We start from the raw sequence: 24,455 nt of genomic DNA, 5'->3' as shown, positions 1-24,455 counted from the left end.
TAGATGGGAGGTTTTGAGTTTTGGGTACATGAAAAAAAATACTGATCGTCAGTGCCTATAAGAGATATTGTCATGATTTGACGTTCGTTATAAATTAGCTTTTTCATTTTTACTTCCCTTTGAAACTTCATAACAAATTTGAACCACACTTGGCCCGATTTATGTAGTTGTTGGTTTATACGACTTGCGACGATTCCACAAACAAGGCAACATGGCACGTTTGTAAATTGTCTCTGCAGTTATATGAACAAACCATCGAAACGTTAAGGTTTTTATGCGAACCTAGTAAAATTTGACACAACATTTCGGATTTTTTTTTGTTGTTTTCAATTTTCTTTAACTTTGTAACTGATTCTAGCACAAGTGATCATTCTTTTGTATACATGTAAGTCGACGAAAAGCTCGTCGTGCGAAATTAATTGCAAGCAAGGTATCATGCTATATTTAGAAATAAGAATTACATTTAATATTTCTTCCAGACGTATGAAAAAGAAGAAAAGGAACATTTGCTTCATGATGTACATTTTTGGATCGGTAAATATAGCACATCTGTAAGTTTTTTTTGGTTTTTTTTACTATCATTCTTTTATATATTTATTTATTTATTTACTAAATGTTCATTGTGAAAGTTTTATTATGATTTTTGACTTTACTAGACACTTCTTTGTTCGCTTATTCATAAATATGAACTCAGTTTTTAACAAACGTCAGTGCCATTTTATAGTATTAAGATCTTTGCTATTGAAATGAATACTTTGACCTGTCAGACAAGCTAATCTGATAGTCTTCAATAGATAAAAACAAATTAGATTAAAGGCAGTAGTAATTTACGAAGATCTTATTTCAAAATTCAGTTGAAATGAACCTACTGTAAGACAAAATAAAAACCTTTAGATTCACTTGATCTCCAAAAGGAACAAGGACGATGCGTCGTCAGCATCGAAAGCAGTATTGAAACATTTTGGTTAATTAGCAGTCGATGAAATTTCTAGTCTTTGTATAAATTGAAAACCTTTTAGACTTGATTACTTTTATTCTTATTTTGTCTTTGACTCCATAGACGTACGTCAGAATAATTTTCTCCATAAAAAAATGTAATTTATACAAAAAGGAGATAACACTTTATAAATCTGTTTTGTCTAAAGCGCTTGTGAAACAGATATTCCATAACGGTCAACCAAATGGTGATGGCGTCCGTAATGTTTACGAATGGATGATTTCAACTTCACCACATGGAACCCTCGGTTTAATAGCTACATTGTGAGCAGAAACCATCTATCAAGGAAATCATGATAGGAAATACAAGCCCTGGAATATCGTATCAACCGGCAAAAATATACTCCGTACTGAACTTTGCTTAAAAAGCTGGAACTATATTTTTTTAATCCTTACTCAAATTCTCAATAATTTATTTACAAATTGAACTTTGCAGGATGAATATGTGACTGCTGCATACAAAACAGTAGAATTAGACACATATTTAGATGATATCCCAATTCAGTACAGGGAAGTTCAAGGCCATGAATCAAAACTTTTCAGATCTTACTTTGATACAATTACGTGAGTTAAATTCATAACTAATGTGATGTTGCGCACGATGTTGGTACGAATTCCATTTTGCTATAGATTAGCATGAAAATAAATACGTAGACTGGTCAGTTCGATAAAAATATAGTGATTTCTGGTTTAATTTATTACATTAGACTTGAAAATTAAGAAAAAAAGGAACCGAAATTTAAAATATCAAGAATTATAACACCTAATTATCCCATTTTTACGCAAAAACGTAATGTCCAACGTTACATTTTGTGTGCAAAAGATCGGAGTTCCGTTTCTTTCCTACGGTATTTTTTTTTTCTGATCATTGGAAAACTTCACAAGAGTATTGCTATTGTTATTGTTAATTGCTTGTTAAAGCAAAATCAATATTACTGAAACCGTAAACCGGAAAATGTTATTTTTGAAAACGGTCTGAAAAATGTCCAAGCATATGCAAGGTAAGCATATATCGGATTTGCGCATTTATACCGTGTAATTGGAAAAGCTGAGAGGAAAAATATTCATGATATTTTGAAAGTTTTTTTATTTTTCTCCTGGTTCATGATATTTTTTTTGCCGAAACCATGTGTATAGTTTCTATTGCAATGACTTCAAAAAGTATAGCCATCTTGTCCCAACGATAAAAACGCTGTATTTTCTTTACAATTGAGGTTTTTACCGGCTGTATATTAAATAAGCATAGTTAGATCATAGAAAATAAAACTAGGCGGCAAAAGTTTTTTTCTTTTTCTTTTTAAACAATATAGTGTTTAACATTTTTTCGATAGGCAACAAGATTTTTAGATCGTTTCAAAAAGTATAGCCGTTTTGTCCCAACGTTCGCAAAACGTAATTGATGTAATGCTCGGGTTTTCAATTTTATATCATAATGATTTGTATCCAGTTTAATTCGAATGAAAATAAAAATATAAGTTATAATATAACCAATGTATGATAAAGGAAAAGTTTAAGTTTAAATTCAAATGTTGACCAAACGAGATTGATATAAAAAATATCGGGATCTTAGTTTTTTTTAGCATATTCATGACATTTGTTTTTTTCAAAGAACGTTGTCTATCTGCAAGTTTTATATCATTAAAAGCAAAATGCATAATTTTTTTGTTAATAAAATAAAATAGAGAAAAACCATTGCTGGCAATTATAACAAAACAAAGGATATGCATAATGCCACAAAAATACAGAAATGAGAAAAACATGAATCCAAAATGTTAAATTACCTGGAAATGTTGCAACAAAGAAAGCATCGGGAATGATAAAATATAGAAAGGAAACGGAAACGGAAAGAAATGCAACAAAAGGAGTATGTATAAACATGCAATAAAAGGAGAAATAAGTTCAAAATCTAATTTATATTAAATATAAATCTGTATAAATTTGGAAATTAATGTATGATTCATTAATGCGAACTGCTGCCAAAAGTAAAATTATCAATTATGGCCTGGAAAGACTGACAACTCCTATAAATGAATATTCATAAAAAAAAAATAAATATGTGTACGACCACTTTGAGTGTTATTTGTAAAACTGTGCATTTTCAGACAAACCGACATCGGTTACCATATTCACAACAGTAAATTGACCTTATCAATTATAAGCTTGAACGCTTTAGTGAAACGTTCTTTGAAATCGTCGAAATTGCTTCATTATGAGGAACGTCGTGTAACGCTAAGTAGTATCAACATCGTGCGCAACGTCTCAATCATTATATAATGTCCCACGTGTCATTTCTGATACACTTATTGTATGATGATCAGGACCCTCTTTGAATAAGAAGGTTCTAATGATGGGAACATTCCAATACATTGATAATACATTTCTATAATCTCATTTTGGATGACCTTAAATTATTCTACAAGGTTAAACATATTATTTTTAAATTATGGTTGGCTTGTACAGTGTCATCTTAGGCCGAAGTTTTCTCTGGGTGTAATCATTTCAGTCGGAGGTCGAGTCCGTGTTAAGGAAAATTACATGTTATACACTTCGTGCCACCGAAGTGCATGAATGCGCTTTCGTGAGGAACGCTAAAACCTAGACATTTGATAGCCAGGAATGTAAAACTACGTAGAAACCGTAAGAACTATATTACCAAACAGAGCATTCAACAATTGAAAATTTTAAAAATAGCTTTGATTTTCAATTTTTTATTACATGTATAAACAAACAAAAAATAGCAAACAACTGTTAGTTTTCGTATTTTTAATGACTTTCTGTGTACTGTTATATAGACTTGTTTGTTTGTTCGTCTTTTAATTTCAATCATTACATATCATAGTCTGTTCTTTTGTGTTAATTTTTTAATACCCCTTCGTATTCTTATTCTTTTATTTTCTATTATGAAAATCTCCTGCCATGTATTAAAGGGACATTGACCGACAAATTCGTGTCTAACCGATTTGACTAAAATTCTCATATTTGATGTACAACATTCTGAACCGTATATCTAAATTACAAAGAAGTTCGAAAGAATCAATTAAAAATTAATGTACTTATTATAATGTATACATGTATGCATTTCGTGCGTATTTTAGACTAGAAGCCATTTAATTAACCATAGAGATGACATCCGAAGACTGTCGATGGTTATTTGACCCTATATAAAAATAAATAAACAGACACGCATGTGCAATCGCCAAAATGACGATTTACTAGGTCTGTTTGGTTTTATTTCATAGATAAAAAAATATGTAATTCGTCGTTTTACCTGTACAAAAATGATTTTTTTTGTGAGCTAATCAGTCAAAGAAATGGTTCTCCCCTTGTTTCACCTTTTAATGTTGACATACTTTCCTTCAAAAACCGAACATGCTAAGCACATGCGTTATCAAAATCCAGATAAGAGCCAAATTAGAGTTCGCATTATAACAGATTCAAATGATATTGAATTATTGACTTGCAAGTCAAAAATATATCGACGATGTTTTTTGTACTTTACTTTGACACAATTAAAGAAAACTGACTACTTGTAGCGAAATATTATATCAATATCCCACTTTTATAAATGGAGTTATGTTGAATTGTTATTTTATCAGTTTTGTGTAAGGTCTTTTTTAACTAGGAAAATTTTACTTCTGCAATTAATTTGTGTTAAAACATTCCAACTGTGTTTATTATAGTGAAAGGCTGTGAATGAGCTTTTAATGAGATATTGTGTACTTTGGTTTTTTTTGTTATCTTTTTAAATCACAAACATGATATCGTGTACTGAAGAAAGTTGTAAAGCCACAAATAAAAAATTAGGAAAATTATAAGATATCTTGTCCAACTAAAACAAATTCCAATGTAAATTTCGTAATGGCATGTGTATACAATAAAACGGTGCTTGCCTAAGAAACAAAAACAACAAAAATTGACGAACGCGTATTTGTATTGTAATTTAATAGCCTTCGATGATTACATTAATTGAAAAAAGGTGTTATTAAAAAGACATTGCAACGATTTTTTTGTTTCAAACATCTGCTTATTTTATATTTTGCTGTTATTACAGCAACGTAGAAAATATTTTGATTGTGGCACTTCTTAATTTGACTCGAAAACGAAACAAAGTTCCTAATAATAACAAACTAAAAAATAGCAAATATAATAAAGTCGTGGTTGATTATATATTAACTTAAAATTAACACTTCAACAGATATTTACATGGTGGTGCAGAAAGTGGTTTCAACCATGTCAAAGAAGATGAATACAAACCAAGATTATTTCATTTCCATGGAGACAAATATGGAGTAGCAGTAAAAGAGGTATATCATATTCTTCTCCAGTTATCTTAATAGAATGTGGTATGGTTATCAGCGGCCGCTCTTTACTTTCTTATCGTCATTCGATAACAGAAGAGGGGAAAATGATAATGACGAAATCATTGTATTTTTAAAAAACCGAATCTGGTTGATTATCGTATTCAGCATTTTAACAGTTATTCTAAACAATATTGTTCTACAAAAAAGATATCAAGACTGAACAAGTTGACCAGTAAGCTACTGTCCAGTAGTGATCGTTTTCGCTTAACAGGAAGTTGGTGAGTTATGGACGTAAAAATGCATCACACGGATGAAAAGCCTCGATTAGTAGTTCCTAAGAAAAATGAGACCATTGCGTATGAATATATACATGTATATATCATTCAAACGTTAATAGATTTAACAAGTAGGTATCGTCATTGGAGTGCACGCTGTAAATGTGTCAAACATCGTTACATACCGATATTGTTTTCTGAATTCGTGTGATCTTTTGTTTACTATGATATTTGCAAAAAAACACAACTTTTCACACTGTAAGGTAAAAACTCACTTTAAGACAAAATATTTATAAACTAGAAATTAAAAATTAGTTTTTAACTCAATTTGAAGTAATAAACTTTAATAATATCCAACAAAGCCTCTTTACTATTGCTGCTCATAACTGTTTATCTTAACTTTCTTTTCTTTTCAACACATAAAATGGTTTCAAACATAAGAGGTGATTCTTTAAACCTGTGATATTGTTCGCCATTAGAATTCAACATCAAAATAGTCTTGTGTTTCCAGGTCCTCCCAATTAAAGTCTGGTTTTACTATACTGTTTGGTTGCTGCATCCATGACGAAGAACCCTTATATATTTATTAATACTTTATTTAACTTTTTTTCCTTTTGAACATCACAAAAATCATTAAAGTTTTCATGTTGTTAGTAATATTAAATAATTTAAAATGAATTTAGTCCACTTGGCAGACTTTATGACATATATGTTTGGTTTTTTATTCCCAGCTTATGGGATATTATCTGACACCCTACACACCTCTAGGAATATGATTGGTTAAAAGCATCCGCGTGAAGACCGTGTATATTTCATATGGAGTTAGTTGGCGTGGTTTATTTCAATACACGGTTAGTAATGGTGTTACGTCCCTTTGTAAAAACAAAACACGGTGTTGAAATCGGAAAAGTTTCAACAGGCGAAGAAACTGATGATGAACGATTAAAATAAATGCATAAAACACATTTAAAGTTGTTATTGTTTTTATTGTTGGCATTTGTTTTTGTATAGACCAATGGAAGTAGGTTCTTAATATTGAAGACTTGATCACTTTGATAGGCCATTAGTACAAATACCACATGTTAAGATAGTCGGTAAGATAAATTCGTTACACATTGTGCTAGTGACCTAATAAAATATAACTGGGGTCAGTAAACTCCATATGGGGATTCGAGCTTCGCTCTCACCCGATATAGAATTTACTGACCCATATATATCGTATTAGGTCACACTATTTAACTAATGATAAACAGTGTTAGACATATTCATTATGCAAAAGCTTTGCCTGGAGTGTACCTGAATTAAGAATATACGCAGGTGCTGCGGATTATGTTAACGTCATTAATTCAATCGGCCACTAATTGAAGAGTGTGACAACATACAATATAATACTTTCGTTCAAGCGAAAATCAGTTGGGCAGCAATAATAATAGAAATACTTCCATATAATAACGTCAACGCACCAACGTAATCTTTATGAAAACTTAAACTGTTATAATATAAGTGTTGTTTTAAAGACCAGGTTTTTGAAATTCAGGTTCTACATTTCTTTATAAAAAACCAAAGTAAAAACCGTTGATATTCACCTCATGCTTTACAGTGTTTAGATGCTCACTCTGTCCTGTCTTTGAAGACAGTTTTATTGAAAATCCAATGTCCATATCTACTAATGTTAAATACCATCTTATATTGTGAGTATATAAAGTAAATGTGTAATGGTTAAGAAACCAAATAAGAATACGACTTTATTTCAATTAGTTAATTTTAACGCTTAAAGGTCAAATACATTTAAAACACACGGCGGACCGTTTTATAATTAGCTGAAAGTATTAAACAAATCTTAATATTTATTCTATAACACCATAAATAGACAAATTTACACATTTGCTATATCCACGGAATTAAGGTTACAGTAGGTTACCTTTGTTTAAATCTCGATAATTGACTAGGAAAAAAAAATTTAGATTACAAACAAAAACTGAGAGAATCGCGTGATTTCAAATTAGAGCGAAACTGGGTACACCCAAAGGATATAATAATAATAATAATAATAATAATAATAATAATAATAATAATAATAATATCTTTATTTAGAGAGAGTAACTCATTTGGATTACACCAATTTTCAAAAAGGCTCTCTTAATACAATAATAATTACATTAAAAATAAACAATACATATTCAATAATAATGATAAATAAAGATGTAATACAATTTAAATACAATAAACAATTATTATATATGGCATTACAGTACAAATATCATGGTAATGTTAAAAGTACATAGATTTGTAGTTATGTTTAAATTCTAATACTGTGTTTGATTTTTTAATTGAATCAGGAAGAGCATTCCATACTTTTGGTCCGTTGTACGAGAAACTAGACTTATACAACTCTGTATTTGGTTTTGGAAATATAAAATTATCTGAGGACGAAAATCTCGTATTGTATTTTTGGTTTGCAGAAGCTGATACAATAAGACTGGACATATATTCTGGAGCTAAGCCATGTTTTGCCTTATACATTAGTAATGATTTATGATAATGTATTCTCTGTGTAATCGGCACAATGTTACATTCGTGAAATAATTCGCTTGAAGGTTTGGTGTAATCATGTTCGTCTAAAATTATTCTTGCTGCCCTCTTTTGCAGCTTTAGTAAACTATCTAATAGAAAGTTATTACAGTTTCCCCTTATTGAACAACAATAATCTAAGTGAGGTAAAACGTAAGCGTTATAGAACATTTGTCTAGCTTTGTGATTTAAATATTTCTTTATCCTTTTTAGTAAAGCTAAAGAAGAGTTAACCCTTTTTATGATATAATCAATATGAGAAGACCAAGATAGAGATGCATCAACAAAAATACCTAGAACCTTTTCACATGTACTTTCTTTAATTTGTTGTCCATTCATAGCAATATTAATATTTTCATTTGAAGTAGCTGAAAGCTTCTGTTTAGAGCCAATACATATAGCCTTCGTTTTAGATACATTTACAGCCATTTTATTGTCATCACACCAGCTAAAAATATCTTGTAAAACCGTATTAAGTTTATGACTGATACAACTTTTGTTTTGTCCAATGACTGATATGGTGCTATCATCAGCAAATAAATCGGTGTTATGATTAGGATTAGACTAAGGAAGATCATTTATAAAAATTAAAAACAACACAGGTCCTAAAACGGATCCTTGAGGTACACCCGTTTTTTTGTTTTTGTAAGTCTGAAAATGTATTTGAAATAGATACCATCTGATATCTGTCAGCCAAATATGATGTAAACCATCGTAGCGAAGTATAAGCAAATTTGTATTTGTTTAATTTTTGAATAAGCAGTTCATGATTGAGAAGATCAAAGGCTTTTGCTAGATCTAGAAACACTGCCCCAACAAGATCGCCATCATCAATGGCTTTAAGCCATTTATCCAATAAAGCTGTTAATGCAGTTTGACAAGAATGGTTTGCGCGAACGCCTGACTGCATTCCATACATTAAGTTGTATTTATTAAGATACTTTACTAAGTGTGTTTTCACATGTTTTTCGAGGATTTTAGAAATGAGTGGTAAAATTACAATTGGTCTGTAATTAAAAACATCCTGTTTTGAACCTTTGTTCTTATAAACTGGTATGACTTTTGCCAGTTTAAATGAAGATGGAAACATACATTTTTTAATACTTAAGTTAAAAATGTGACAAAGTGGTAGTGAAATAGCATGAGAAGACATCTTTAAAAACTTTGCACTTATGTTATCAAGACCTGTTGCTTTTGATTCATCTAGTGCTTTTAGTTGTAAACACACAAAATCATTACTCATAAGTGGTATAGAAAAATACACATTATCTGGTACATGACCCGATATGAAATCATCAAGTTTGTTAAAAGAACTATTGTTGCTGTTTTGATTTATATTAAGATTATCTGTGATATTTGTGAAATAAGCATTAAATACATCAGCAACGCTTTTCGGTTCTAAAATTTCCTTTTTGTTACAATCACTTATGATTTTAATACTGGGATGATTGTAAGTTCCGCTGACAGTATGTAGGTGCTTCCATAATTTACTACTGTTGCCCTTTTTGTGTTCTATGATATTGGTATAATAATTTTGTTTAGAGTTTTCGATGAGATATTTGACTTTGTTTCTCCAGAGTCTATAACTATACATATCTTTTTTCTTATGATAAAAATCACGTTTTCTCATGCTATCTAGAATTTCATCATTCATCCAATCATTTTGATACAAACGTTTTACTCTCTTTTTAATGAGTGGAGCATGATGATTTAATACTTCAGTAAAAATATTTAAAAATGACAACAATGCTTCTTCGGGGTCATCAATTTCTAATTCACTATCAAATGAACACTGTGATATGTGATTGATAAAATCATTTTCATTAAAATGTTTAGTAGATCTGAACGTAATATATTCATGAATTTTCTTTTTCGATTTTAACCCTCTTTTGTGAGAAATGCATACTGGATAATGGTCACTGATAGAATACTTTGGAACAGAAAAAAAATGAATAATATCTGGTTCATTACTATAAATATGGTCTACCATGCATCACACACATGCGAATTGACACTCAATGTTACAATATAGAATAGTACACAATTGGTAAAATTACTGATCTACGATCGTGAAAGCATATCACTATTGAATTGAGACTACGATGGATCCTATTGGTTAACCAATTCGTGAAAGTAACCGTAAAACTTAGTTGTCGTGTCAATTTTAGTCGTTCTTCCTCATAATTTTGTTAGAGCAGTTCTTGGAGCAATCCATGTTAATGAAGTTCGTAAATCGTGAACATGCACGAGCAAACATCGGTAAAGTGTTTCATATTTAAGAACATGCATATATGAAAATAAAAATATGACTTTGGTAAATGTAACAGTTTTTCATCTGCTGAATGGTTTTGATTTTCAGCATACTAAAATAGTTCTTGCAAATTATGAAAATCATGACATTCAATGATTTATCGCCTTCTGATATTAAATTGGTTTTATTTTCGTAAAATTTTACCAACTTAAATTATTAAACAGACTTTACATCAGCTGCTATTATTACATTTGCAGTTTTTTTGTCATTTATAAAGATTACCATTACCATTTCCACTTTCATTACAAGTACCCAATATAATGCAACAATAATTTAACAATGGAATTATATAAAGTATTTAAATAAATGATACACATCTTTATAGGTAAAAACTTCGGTATGTTTTGCAATACTTAGATTTTATTTGATATTACATAAGACATTTTATTCATTTTGTTACATCCAATTTAAATTATTGTCAATAGATAAACCATGGAGTTTTTCACAATTTATATTGTCTTTACTTTCACCTGAAACATACAAGTTATCTTTCTTGATCGAATACTCATAGATTTTTAGAACTTTTATGACATTTCAAGAATTTCTGTTAAAAATAATTTTTATTATGTTTTAGTTTATTTAAATTTCTTATAAATATTATAATACATTACAGGTTTCAAGAAAAAGAAGCAACATAGATTCTACAGATGTGTTCATTCTCGACATGGGCGCTAAAATATTTCTTTGGTATGGTAAAGGTTGCAACAAGGACGAAAAAATTAAGGTATAGTAATGAATTACATTCACACAATGAAAGGTTTCTAACACTAAAGTATATCATAACTGTGTTTGACTGTATTATTCTTGAAAAGCCAACATTTTCAGTAGCTAAAATGGTGATACATACCGAAACTAAAGTATATAACCAATATTTTCCTTGATTATCTATGTATCACGTGTTATCATTGCATTTATGTCACTCAATTTTCTAATCAAAATTGTAAACCTGTCTGCTGAAGTAAGACAAGAACATGAATAGATTCATCTGAACTGTAAAAAAGTATCTTAATATCGACGGAAATGATAATTATTAACAGTAAATAGCAATATTAAGGCTTTTAGATAGAACAGGGCATTTTACAATCAAAGATATAATATATGTTTTGATATATATGTAAGTCGAAAATACACCATCCAATTCTTGCCAAAAAACAATAGACAACACAACTCCACAAATTACTACAATTGAGCAACCCTTACTCTAAATAATCACTTAGATAAACTGCTTAACTATAATTTTACTCCTGTGAAATTCTGATTAGAAATAAGAAGCTACTTATACGATACTATAATAAGACATCGTCAGTTGCGGATCGGTAAATGTGAGGTATTTTTGTCCATATGCAGTAAATATACTTCCTGTGGGTACTACAGGTAAATCATGTTTCATCAAAACTAAAATCAATTCAGATATATAATGTATTCTCGCTTAAAGTTAGTTTGAAGATAAACATATCTTTCAAAGATCGATTTTCTCAGAAATGTGACTGTAAATTACTGTTTCCAAATGATAATAGTTAGAAGAGTTTCCAGAAATTGGACAGTATATTTCTATTCTCTATTCTAGATTTCTTCTACATTAAAAGGTATGAAGTTTAAGAAAAACTATAAGTTGCAAGGGGATAAGTTTATTGTATTCGTAAATTGCGTCAAGGTTTTGAATTGTTCCTTAGAAATTATAAAGATGACAATCTTTAAAAAAATAAATCTTCAAAAATCAACACAAAAAGTTCGAATTCCAGGGTTTGCAGTATGTTAATTTATTAAAAGATGAGAGAAGTGGGAAGAGGACTGAAACAGAAATTCTGGAAGAATTAACAACACGAAACACGGTGAGAAGCCATTTGTAATTGTCTTAATAATTTTTTCCTTTAAAGTCCCTTTGGTATTCAAATATTTATACACCCTTGGTTTTCAAATATTTGAGTTTTGGTGTTCCTGGTGAAGCTTGACCCGGAAAAGCGGTTCGAACACAAGCAATTTATAAATTGTAATTTTAATGTTTGTTAATACACGTTTGGTATCGATTTAATTGTAAAAGACACGTTCTTTTAGAAAGGCAATAACAAGGTTGGTTTTCTTAAGATAAAATTATGGACAATTTGAATTGTGTAATTTATGATCAACGTTGCTATCTTAGTAGTAATAAAGTTTCTTATTGATTTAGAAACAGAATTTACAATTTAAACATATCATTCAAATCAAGGTTGGAAACGTGATGTTGGTCGACGGTACCCCGGTAAATGACAGTTCGCTAGGAGTTCTCAACGGCGCTTTTTTTTTCTTTTTTTTTTTAAAGATTTTGTATTAAATATTGTTAATATTTAAATTTATGTTCCCTTATCTACTGTTTTCTTAATTCTATCCATTCGTTCTTACAATACTTGTAGTTTATACTTGTTGCCTCTGTACTCTACGGACGGTGAATAGGGAGCCTTTCCATGCCCAAATCACATGTGGTAGCGGTACTAACCATGTGGTAGGAAATAAACAAATGATAACGATTTATATATTTTTATTAAAAAAAAATCAGAAACCCTATTAAGACCTGTTTAACACAATAAGTGACGGAAATTAGTAGTAGTGTTTATTATATTTTTGTAAACTTTCGCACGTATCGCACGCATATAAGAATGACTTGTGTAAAGTGTTGCTTATTCGGTCTCGTTTTTACAGGACAGGCATATCCGACTATATTTACCCGATGGAGTTTTATGTTTATTATCATTTATGACGATGATATAAAAAAGTGATTAATGGACTGTTAATGTAGCTTATTGCAGCAAACGTTTATGACAAAACAATATGATATCCAGGTCCTTAAAACGCTTACTATATAACGAGAGCAAGGTCTTTTACATCAACACTTCAACGCATTTTTATTCCTTGTTGGATCAAATGCAAATACAAGTGCAAATATCTAGGTTCCTAATTATATGAACCGTGGATGGCATTTCAGTTAACATGAATCACAAAACAAAAAGCAAACTGGCGACCCTTTTGTTGAAAGTTAAAAATTTCGATTGCCGTCCTTCAGTTTGCAATGGATTTAAAATTTCAAAACATTGAACTGGCGACACTTTTGTTGAAAGTTATGATTTTGAATGTCGTTCTACAGTTTCCAATGGATTCAAAATTTCAAAACACTGTATACAAATTATGTATTGCTTGCATAAAGAACATGTTTTACCATTTCTCAACATTTTAGCACAAATTTTACAAAGCGTTAGATCAGGAAGACGAAGACGACTTTGAAAGCAGTTCAGACTTTGTGTCAGCAAAAACAGAAAAAGAACTATATAGGTAACTTTGAGTCACATATGACGTAGAATAGATTGAAAAAGACATAATGAAAAAATGTTATAAATAGTCAATTACATATACATTTAACAAAAATTCTAACTTTTAACAAATAGCATTTTTTTGCAAATTCTCAAAACACTTATACACTTTAGGTATTGAGCGAATATGTATTGAAAGCACCCACACTTGAAAGAACTTCTCCTCTTGTTTTGGCCATATTTTGTTATTATGTATCCATTTTCTTATGTTTTAGGTTGTCTGATGCATCCGGACAAATGACAATGTCTTTAGAAAAGACAGGTCATGTGCAACAGAATGACTTAAAGTCAGATGTAAGTACAACGTTAAAAGGATAAAAACTTAAATGATTAACTTCAACCAAATTATCTGCATAATTGAATGACATACTTCAAAAACTCAGATATTTAACTGCTGTCATTCCCGGATGATAGATGAGAAGTGCTCATTTCGTTAATTCCCATCCACGGATGGTTTATGTCTACTAAAGTTTTGCCAGTATTTCATTCAAATTCTACCATTGTAGGATGTATTTATTTTGGATACACAGGAAGAATTATTCGTTTGGATTGGAAATTCTACAACATATGCTGAGCGTAAAAATGCTATAACCTATGCGCACGTGAGTGTAAAAAATAAATAAAGTAAAATGAAAACTATTGTTATGACGATTTCAAATGCTGGAAAGACGTTTTTTTAAACACGCAATGTGGAATATTCTGTCAATTTCAGTCATGGTGTTACTCTTCATCATTTTTTTAATAATGAAAAATAAAGACGATTTAAGAAAATATGCAGGACCAGTTGATTCCAAACTTTAGTTAAATAAAACATTGATAATTATCATTGAATTTCATTCAGCTGCAAAACATACTCTCACCATATGCAATATTAACTTTGAATTTATCTATTCAAAATGCTGGGACAATTTCTAAAGTACAATAATCCACGTTATCTTAGATGCTCATTAAAAATAACAAGATCAGAGTTTGCAGGAAATTGCAACATCATTTATTACCAATTACATTTAAGCAGTAAATGGACAGTTTAAGATAAGCCATTTACTCTCAAAATCACAGGCTAATGCTATAATACGATTTAAATAAGTCTGTAAACTGCAAATTTGTTATCTAAGCGCAGCGAAATCTGACATACAACAAGCTACTTATCCTGTATATCAAAAGTAACGCTACCAACGTTCAGTGCAAAACTGCAACAAATTACATGTATTTACAGCCTTGATATTTGAACTATTGTACAGCTTTCAACAGCAGTGATGATTCAAATTATGTAGACAATGCACACCTGAAATATACAAACAAAACCAAACAGTAGTATTGTCCAAACACATTGCATAATAATCCGAATAAAGGTAGGGTGGGCGGGTTTGATGAAGATATTTTTCTTTGGCTAAAAAGTGTCTGCCTTTTGCAAATGTTGATGTCGAAAGGAGGACTACAGGTAAATCAATCGCTTGCGAAAATTGATAATCCAACTAAAATGCAATAAAATTGAGAATGGAAATGGGGAATGTGTCAAAGAGACAACAACCCGACTATAGGACAGAAAACAGCCGAAGGCCACCAATGGGTCTTCAACAAAGCAAGAATATCCCGCACCCGGTAGCGGGCTACAGCTTGTCCCTAAACAAAATGTGTACTAGTTCAGTAAAAATGGACGTCACTCTAAACTCCAAAACATATAAATGAACTTAAATTAAAAAAACATACAAGACTAACAAAGGCCAGAGGCTCCTGACTTAGGACAGCCGCAGGCGCAAAAATGCGGCGGGGTTAAACATGTTTTGTGAGCTCTCAGTCCTCTCTCTATACCTCTAGCCAATGTAGAATAAACAAACACACAGCAATACGCACAGTAAAACTCAGTTCAAAAGAAGTCCGAATCCGATGTCAGAATAGGTGACAAAAGAAACTATGCAAAATGACGATGACACATAAATTAACAACGGACTACAAGCAGTTACTGACATGCCGGCTCCAGACTCAATTAAACTGATTAAAGATTATGTCTCCATCATATGAAAATTAAGCACAATCCCTCCCGTTAGGGGTTTAGTATCTACCGTCATAAAATATATGAGAAGAACATAACCCGTATCATGCAAACAACTGGTTTTAGAATATATGTGTTTATTTTCGATGCAAAGACCCTATGAGTGAATCAATACTAATACCATAATATGCTATCTTTAATGACCTGACAACAGTATTGTAAATATATCCCTTCTGAATAAGTCTGTTTAAAGGTTTGGTTAGCTTTTGAGGTGAATGCCGACATTTTTGTGCTTTGTATAGAATATTACCAAAAAAGATTGGATGTGAAATACCTGAACGTATAAGATGTCTGCATGTTGATTTATATTTTTTACTTACGAAGAAGTTTAACGGACATGATGGCATGAGCACACTTGCTAACTGATTTAAAATTCAGATTTTAAATTCTTGTATGCACACTAAATCTAATACTTCTTTATAACAACAAATAGTAGTCTTTGTAGAGTGAACATTTCAAGTAATACTTGTGTGACTGATAATACAAAACCATCAGTACACGATAATAATAAAACGTTTTGACAAACATTAAATCACAATGAAATTATGTTTATTGCACTGTATATATTGATTATCAGTTGTACAGTTGTAATTGTTTTATCTAAAGTTGGAGAATGTAATTGTCAGTACACCCAAAAATAACAAAACTTTCGTAATAATTAAATTCACGAGTATAACAAGTTGTTATGAATGGCATTTTAAATGATTTGCTCTCTATTTACCTCAGAATATCATATGACTACGTAATATTACATAAATAAAGCGGCCAAACTTTACTTAAACAACTTTAAAGTTCATTAATCGGATTGTTAATGTGCGATGCGTGAATACATGACTGAATACACCCTAAAGCACACTTTCTTAATTTGAACTCGTTCATACTTTTTCAGAACTACTTGAAGAACACCGATCACCCATTAGTTCCTGTAAGCTGTCTTACTGAAGGGAAAACAACCGAGGCTTTCCAAACTACAATAGCCGCTTAGATAACAGTAGATAGATACTTTACTTTAGATACTTTATTCTCTAAAAACTAAACACAAGTTTACAGAGAAAGTATAATATAAATACAAATACAATAGTTGATAAACGGATGCAGTACGATAATGTAAAATGAAGTGCAACTTTATGATGACATACATGTATAATAAACGGTTAAACTAAATATGAAGAAATCAGTCTGGGGCTTTACGTTTACGTGGAGGGACTAAACTTTTTATTAATACACGTAATGAGTGAACACAGTTTTCTAAAAAATGATTGTTTTTTATAATTAAACAGTGAGGAAATTAACATTATATTTAGACTGTGTGAAAATTTACTTGGAAGAAATATTTTTCGTTCGATCTGCAATTGAAAACAGCAAAAGAAATAATGAAATTCATCACCTGTATAGCCGGAATTACATAAATTTAATTTCCTTTTACTATGGTCAATGTTTTGCCATCTCCCTTTTTCTTTAGGCAACGCATGGGTACCAGCCCTAAATCTACATAAAATACAAAAAAAGTTTGTCATCTATACATTTTAGGGAATTTCTGTTTGTATTGGTCAATAAGCCTCATTGTGATGCTCTTAATCAGCCATTTTGAGAAATGTCCATTTTGTAGTTGAAAAATATTTGAAAATCCACACGTTTAGAATATCTTGAACATTCATGGTCCATTTAATATTTTCATTTTTACAGTGTGTTGATAGAGCGCAATCGTGTAAATCATTGACGACAGTATGTTTTCGTCTGAACATAGTTTGCACCAAAACTATAATATTCTACATTTAATACTGATTTCAAGTGGGTATCTGCCCGTTTCACCATACACAATAGTGTAGGTTGATGACTTTTGAAGGTGCAATATATGTTTCAAAACTTTCAGGTGAACCTGGCCGATGATATCATTCTTTTCATTTCCTCAAACTTCATATCCGGACAGTAAGATCGGTTTTACTACTTTTTTTTTAATAACTCCATACATGGCTTTCGTTGCTTTTTTCGGCTATTTTTTTCTTTGATTAAGTAAAGGAGGGACGAAAGATACCAGAGGGACAGTCAAACTCATAGATCGAAAACAAACTGACAACGCCATGGCCAAAAATAAAAAGACAAACAGACAAATAATAGTACAGATGACACAACATAGAAAACTAAAGACTAAGCAACACGAACCCCACCAAAAACTGGGGGTGATCTCAGGTGCTCCGGAAGGGTAAGCAGATCCTGCTCCACATGTGACACCCGTCGTGTTGCAATATGTTATTACAAATTAAAAGTTCCTGTCCTGGCATGAATTATTTCCAAATAATTTAACTCCTTAACAATTTCTAGGTTTATTCCATTATATAAGAAATGTACGTTGTTAGGGTGTCTCCCCTATGAAAAGATCATCACTTTTGCTTTTGCCACATTCACTTTTAGTTTCCAAATATCACAGTATTCGCTGAAGATATTTAATTGTTTTTGAATATCATCTTTTCTCTCTGACATAATAATGGTATCATCGTCATAAAGAAGTATAAACAATTTTAGGTACATGCCGAGACAATTTTTAAAACTTTCGGATATGAATGATAAGCGAGTTATATTTTTACTTAGAAGGTAATCCGTTAAATCATTAATATATAGTGAAAATAATAATGGTGATAGGTTTTCACCCTGTCTAATGCCAGTATTGCAAGAGAAAAAAATGAAGATTCATTGTTATATGTTATCCGTGTGTTGATGTCATTATACATATTAACAATAACGTTATGCATTTGGCCTGTGATGTACTTTAGATTTAGTTTATACCAGAGCCCATTTCTCCAAACAGTATCAAATGCTTTCGCAAAGTCTATGAAAACGCAGAAGAGTTTCTTTTTACGTTTTTTCAACATTTCAAAAAGACAATGTAAAATAAATATCTTATCAGTAATGGAATAATTTTTCCTAAATCCACTCTGCTTATTATGAAGAAGAGAAAAAGATTCAACAAAGGTTGACAGTTTTTCGTTTAAGACAAGACGTGAATAATTTCCCAAAACAACTGAAAATTGGAATTGGTCTAAAGTTATTCGGATCCTCTGCATCTCCTTTATTTTTATACATAGGGTTTATATTTCCAGTGAGCCAACTCTCTGGTATAATTCCAGTATCCAAAATTAAATTGAACAGTTTCATACAGATGTTTATCATTTTGCCAGCAGTTGATTTTATGTAATCAAAATAATAAGATTATCACCACTGGATTTGTTGTTCTTAGGCTTATTTATACATTTCAATATCTCTTCTGCTGTAATAACATCATTTATGATAACGTTCGACTCATTCTGTACATTGATATCATTTTGTTGTGTGCTTCCGCTTTCGTCGACGGTATTTGTTTCATTCAATTCTTTAAAGAAATTGTATAAAATTTGTATAGGTATATTTCATTTTGGCTGTTTTTGTTTACCGTTCAGTAATTTCCAATATTCCCTTGGGGTTTTTTATCTCATTTTTTTCATTTTATTTTTCAATTTGGTTCTATATTTTTTTATACACATATTCAAGGTCTTTTTATACTCTTTTTCACGTTTCTTTTTATTTCTTCTATTTTCTTCTTATTTGCTTAGTCTGTATAATCTATGGGTACGCGTTGTGTCTTTCCTTTTGAGTCTGCATTCAGCATCAAACCATGGTTTATTGAATTTGTTTTGAACTGTATGTTCTTTTTTCTAATTTTTTTTTGGATTGTAAGTTCCAGCCGTATGTTTTGCGGCATTGACAAATATTTCACCAATATCTTTCACAGTATTATTAATAGTATTCAGGTTGAACTCTTCATCTGTTAGTAGATCCAAAGCAGTATCAATAGCTTCAATTTTTGCAAGATCTAAGTATCCTTTAAATTCATCATTTTTATCTAAATTCCATTTCTATTTTTTTTCTTTTTGATGGATATCCGTTCGGGGGTCACATGTATTACATTTATTGGGTATGTTTATAAAAATTTCCAAAGGACAGTGGGCGTCGGAAAATAAATTACTAAAATGTTACACATCGGAGTTTGAAATAATATTAAGGAGGTCTATAATTGTTGCCAAGAAATGGTCTACTGTAGCCGCATTTTGACTTGAAAGTTTACCGGCAATGTTATCACCTATTCTTCCGTTAACAATATACATACCAGTGTATCTACATAAATCCAGGAGAAAATTACCATAGTTATTCTTTGTTTTATCCATATTATTCCTAGTACTCGGTTTATTTTCCTTAACATACATATTTATTACCAGAAATATTTTCTAAAATATCATTTTCGATCTCTCGAAAAGAATCAGAGGAACTATATCTTGTATTTTCCGGCGGAATATAAACCAAACCAAGTCTAGTTTAGGGTATTGGAATGAAATTTTGATCCACATGACAAAGTTACTTTCATTTTCTATTTTCCGAACATATTTTGAAACTATTCCTTATAACACATTATCATGCCACCCGATCTTCTATTTGATAAGCTAAATCTGTTGTTGTTTTTTTTTTTCATTTTGAAAGTATAGCAAAGCAATGAAACAATGCTGACAATGTTACAAGTGCAATATGTCAAAACAAAACCGAAGTTTATACATTACATAATTATAATACATTCGCAGTTTCATAAATTGTACAAAAAAAAAATGTTACGAGCTGTTATGTTTACTTTCACACCAGAACGAGAAATTTAATTCATATACACTAAGATTTACATCATATTTTTATTCAAGATATTATTAAATTCCGGAAGCAATTTTCCTAATCTTTTGAAAAAGAATGCATATCAAACAAAATAAATTTGTGGTGCAGCTATATTTAGACAAAAATGTATAATCCAATTCTTTTTGTTTTAAATATTAATAAAAGCGGAATTTTGAAATAATATTTCGGTTATAAATATTCAGTTTGGCCCAAATTTGTCGAAATAAGCTCAAAAGCATCGCTGATGTATTATTGACTTGCAAGTCAATAATTTAACCTCATGTGAATCCGTATTCATGTGATCTTTGATTTAACCACTTAGCTGGAGATGGGTTACGCATCTTTTAGGCGTGTTCAGCTATTAAAAGGAAAAGAATGTCAACACTGAAAGTATTTATGAAGCATTTCGTTGACTCATTCGATCCACGAAAAATCGTTCTTATACATGTGAAAACGATGACTATCATATCTTTTTAACCTGAATTCAAACAGACCTAGAAAAGTCCAATTGATTGTGCTAGTATGTATTTATATTTACATTTATGTTCATATCAGATAACATGACTGTCGGCAATCTTCGGATGTCATCTCGATTGTTTATTAGAAGGCCTCTTGACTAAAATACTGCGGATACATTTTATCCAGTCCATGCATTGTTAATTGTTTATCTTAGATTTTTTAAAATTTGGGTATACGTTTTAGTTGCACGCTAGTATTTTCTGGCCCATAGGGATAATAATAGCATTTTTAGAATTTTCACTACTTTCTTACACTGCCCCAACCCTACACACACATAAAATTTTATCATGCAATGAATACAAAATTAACAAATTTCTAAAAATTTATTTTCACCTGTTTGTAAAATTATTTCATATTTTTCTACACCGGATTCATTCCTCAGCTTGGGAAAGTATGTTCAGTAGAAACTGTATTTTTTTCCAATCACAGTGTTCAGATACATTGACTTAATCAGGAAGATATACTGTTCCCAGCTTAAATGCACAAAAGAGCAACCTAAATTCCGGAATGTAAATACTACCGTGCCCCCTTTAATATGTAATAAATCAATTCTGATAATGTCAGTCAAATCGGTGAACTGGAATTTGACTGCTATTGCCCTTTTAAACTCATATTAAACGAGTTTCTTGTACCAAATGCATGCATGATACTAAACTTAGTCCTGTATGCACGTTTTTTTTTCTTAACATTTATTACGAATCTATATAATGTATTTTCGACAAATAATATTTCATTCAGTGATTGTTTATCACAAGCTAATTAATTGTCGAGGTTTATGCCGAAGTTTACCGCATCGTGACATTGATAAACAACCAACACAATGCACGTGGAGCACGTGGAAAATAAGTGAATTGATAGAGCCATGATATCTGTTTTAATATTTTCTATGCGTTCCCATTTGTTAATCAAACTTTTCTTGAATAGTTGTTAAATGATTTGGGGTATTTAATATGTTCTTTAAGAATCAGTTATTACATTATTATTTACCTTCCAGTGCACGTTTGTTTACATTCTTTCATCACGGTTTTCCCCTCGTAAGGCAAATAATAGTACGGGAAGACAATATTTCAATTCTAGTACATTTATGAAAACTTTTGATAATATAAAGGATTTTCTTTTACTAGAAAGTTCGCGTACACTTGTTTTATAGTAAATCTTAGCTATTCAAGTATATAAGACATATTCAACTTTCATATGACTTTAAAAATCATCTGTTTAATCGTTGACATATTTTTCTGGGTCCGATTGTTCAAAAGTGTCGTTAAAGTCAACGACGATTAAGCCTAACGAGTCGTAATCTTAACGCAGTTGTTATCTAATCACTGCGTTAAATATTGTTTTTCCTCGTCACATGTTGGCAATTTGATAAATTCATTCTGCCTCCTACACAATGCAGCTGTTGTTTCTTTCACAACCCTTGACACTGTGCTTATGTCCAACCCTGTAAAAAGAAAACAAGAACAAATTGTTATTAAACCATGATGAAATTTATATTTGGCAGAATAAATATTGACATTAAAAACAAATAAAATTATACAAATATAATAATATAATCAATTAAAATCTTACAAAGTGTGTCTCCAATAACCTGCAGGAAACTTCCACTGGCCAAAAATCACAGTGTTATCATGACTTGCTGTTCAACAGAGAGTGCATGATTTCTCTGCGTCCCTCTCTGTAAATTATCCCTAACCAGGTATAATAGCACTAAAATACTGCGTCTGCCAAATCTGTATTATACCCTTAGCTCCTACCATATAAATCTAAAGATAACGCATATTTGTTGCGAAAATGTCGCGGTCTTCTTTGGTGAGGAACATTGTGTATTGTAAAGGCAGTCATGTTTATCGCAGTCGTTAGTATTTAATCATGGGTAAAAAAAATTGATTAAATTTAGCGAGATTTTGACACAAAAGTTAACGATATTATTTTGGAACAACACTTAACATTCTCGTTAAATTTTAAAGACACGTTAACGACATGTTAACGCAGTCGTTAGGATGACGACACTTTTGAACAACTGGGCCTTGTAGTAAAAACTCCAAATCTTCATTTCAAACTTTTTGTTAAATGCCACGAATTGTGGAAATGTTTTGTTCTACAAAAAACGCCCGAATAACAGATGTTATCTTCTGTGGCATTACAAATATCTAGTTTATATTTATTCCTAATACTTTGCCAATATTTTCGAATTTGTTCGTAAAAATGTTATAATTTTTTATTTTGTTGTTATTGTTTCACTTTCATCTGCATGTTGAACTAACATCGGCATGTTGAACTATCATCTGCATGTTGAACATGTTTTATGGGCTCCTTTTTTATTTGAAATGTGTATGCTATTTTGAAAAGATTGCTAAACATTTTGCATATATATGTATTGTAATGGCATTTGAAGGGTAATGTAGTAATATAAGATTTCTTTTTTATTTCTTTTGACATTTTTTTCTACATTTATAAGATTCTTACATCAGGATTGAAGTAAAACATGTTATATTCAGTAGGAAAAACTGTGATGTTACACTATGAGGTCAATAAGGTTTCATGGGAAATAACTACCCACCTCCTTTTTAGCTCACCTGGCCTAATGGGCCAAGTGAGTTTTCTCATCACTTAGCGTCCGTCGTCGTTGTCCGTCTTCCGTTAACTTTTACAAAAATCTTCTCCTCTGAAACTACTGGGCCAAATTTAACCAAACTTTGCCACAATTATGATTGGGGTATCTAGTTTAAAAAATGTGTCCGATTACCCCGCTTGCCAACTAACCGGCTGCTATAGCTAAAAATAGAACATAGGGGTAAAATGAAAGTTTTGTCTATTATTTTGAAAACCATTATAAAAAGACAAAATCTGGTAAGGACAAAAATGTCCAGAATGTTGAGCTCTACCAATTGTCCATATACGTCAAAACTGTCGGACAACTTCTTATAGGAGTTATTGCCCTTAAATGACAAATTTTACCATTTTTTTTTTATTTTTGCCTATTATCTTGAAAACTATGATAGATAGAGAGAAACTTTAAGTTGCAAAGATGATCAGCAAGACAAGTTCTACGATTAAGTCTGCATGATCGAATTCGTCAGTCGACTCCTTATTAGAATTATTTCCCTTTGATGAAGATTTTTACCATTTTTGTTTGTTTTTGCCTTATATCTTAAAAATTATAATAGATAGATAGAAACTTAAATATAGCAAAAATGATCAGCAAGACAAGGTCTACAATGAAGACAATTTGGAGGAAATCGTACAACAACTTTTTATTGGAGCTATCGCCCTTTAATGATGATTTTTACCATGTTTTGCCTTATAGGATAAAAATTATGATAGATAAATAGACATTTTAAATCACAAAGATGATCAGCAAGGCAAGATCTACTAACAAGTCAAATGTTGCTGATATAG

General features: G+C 30.9%; 1 protein-coding gene across 1 annotated transcript; it reads left to right on the top strand.

The window, feature by feature from the left end:
* The first annotated feature begins 3 nt into the window (after nucleotides 1–3).
* LOC127720210 (gelsolin-like protein 2) lies at nucleotides 4–18,889 on the top strand. Its single transcript, XM_052226725.1, has 10 exons — nucleotides 4–24; nucleotides 480–551; nucleotides 1,433–1,560; nucleotides 5,192–5,300; nucleotides 11,068–11,178; nucleotides 12,197–12,286; nucleotides 13,663–13,757; nucleotides 14,011–14,089; nucleotides 14,302–14,397; nucleotides 16,738–18,889. Exons 1-10 carry the CDS (start codon nucleotides 4–6, stop codon nucleotides 16,831–16,833), a joined length of 897 nt encoding a protein of 298 aa, XP_052082685.1. The 3' UTR covers nucleotides 16,834–18,889.
* The last annotated feature ends 5,566 nt before the right edge of the window (nucleotides 18,890–24,455 follow it).

The sequence above is a fragment of the Mytilus californianus genome, unplaced genomic scaffold (genome assembly GCF_021869535.1).
Source record: "Mytilus californianus isolate M0D057914Y unplaced genomic scaffold, xbMytCali1.0.p SCAF_1, whole genome shotgun sequence".
Taxonomy (NCBI): domain Eukaryota; kingdom Metazoa; phylum Mollusca; class Bivalvia; order Mytilida; family Mytilidae; genus Mytilus; species Mytilus californianus.
This window is presented reverse-complemented; position numbering and strand designations above follow the sequence as displayed.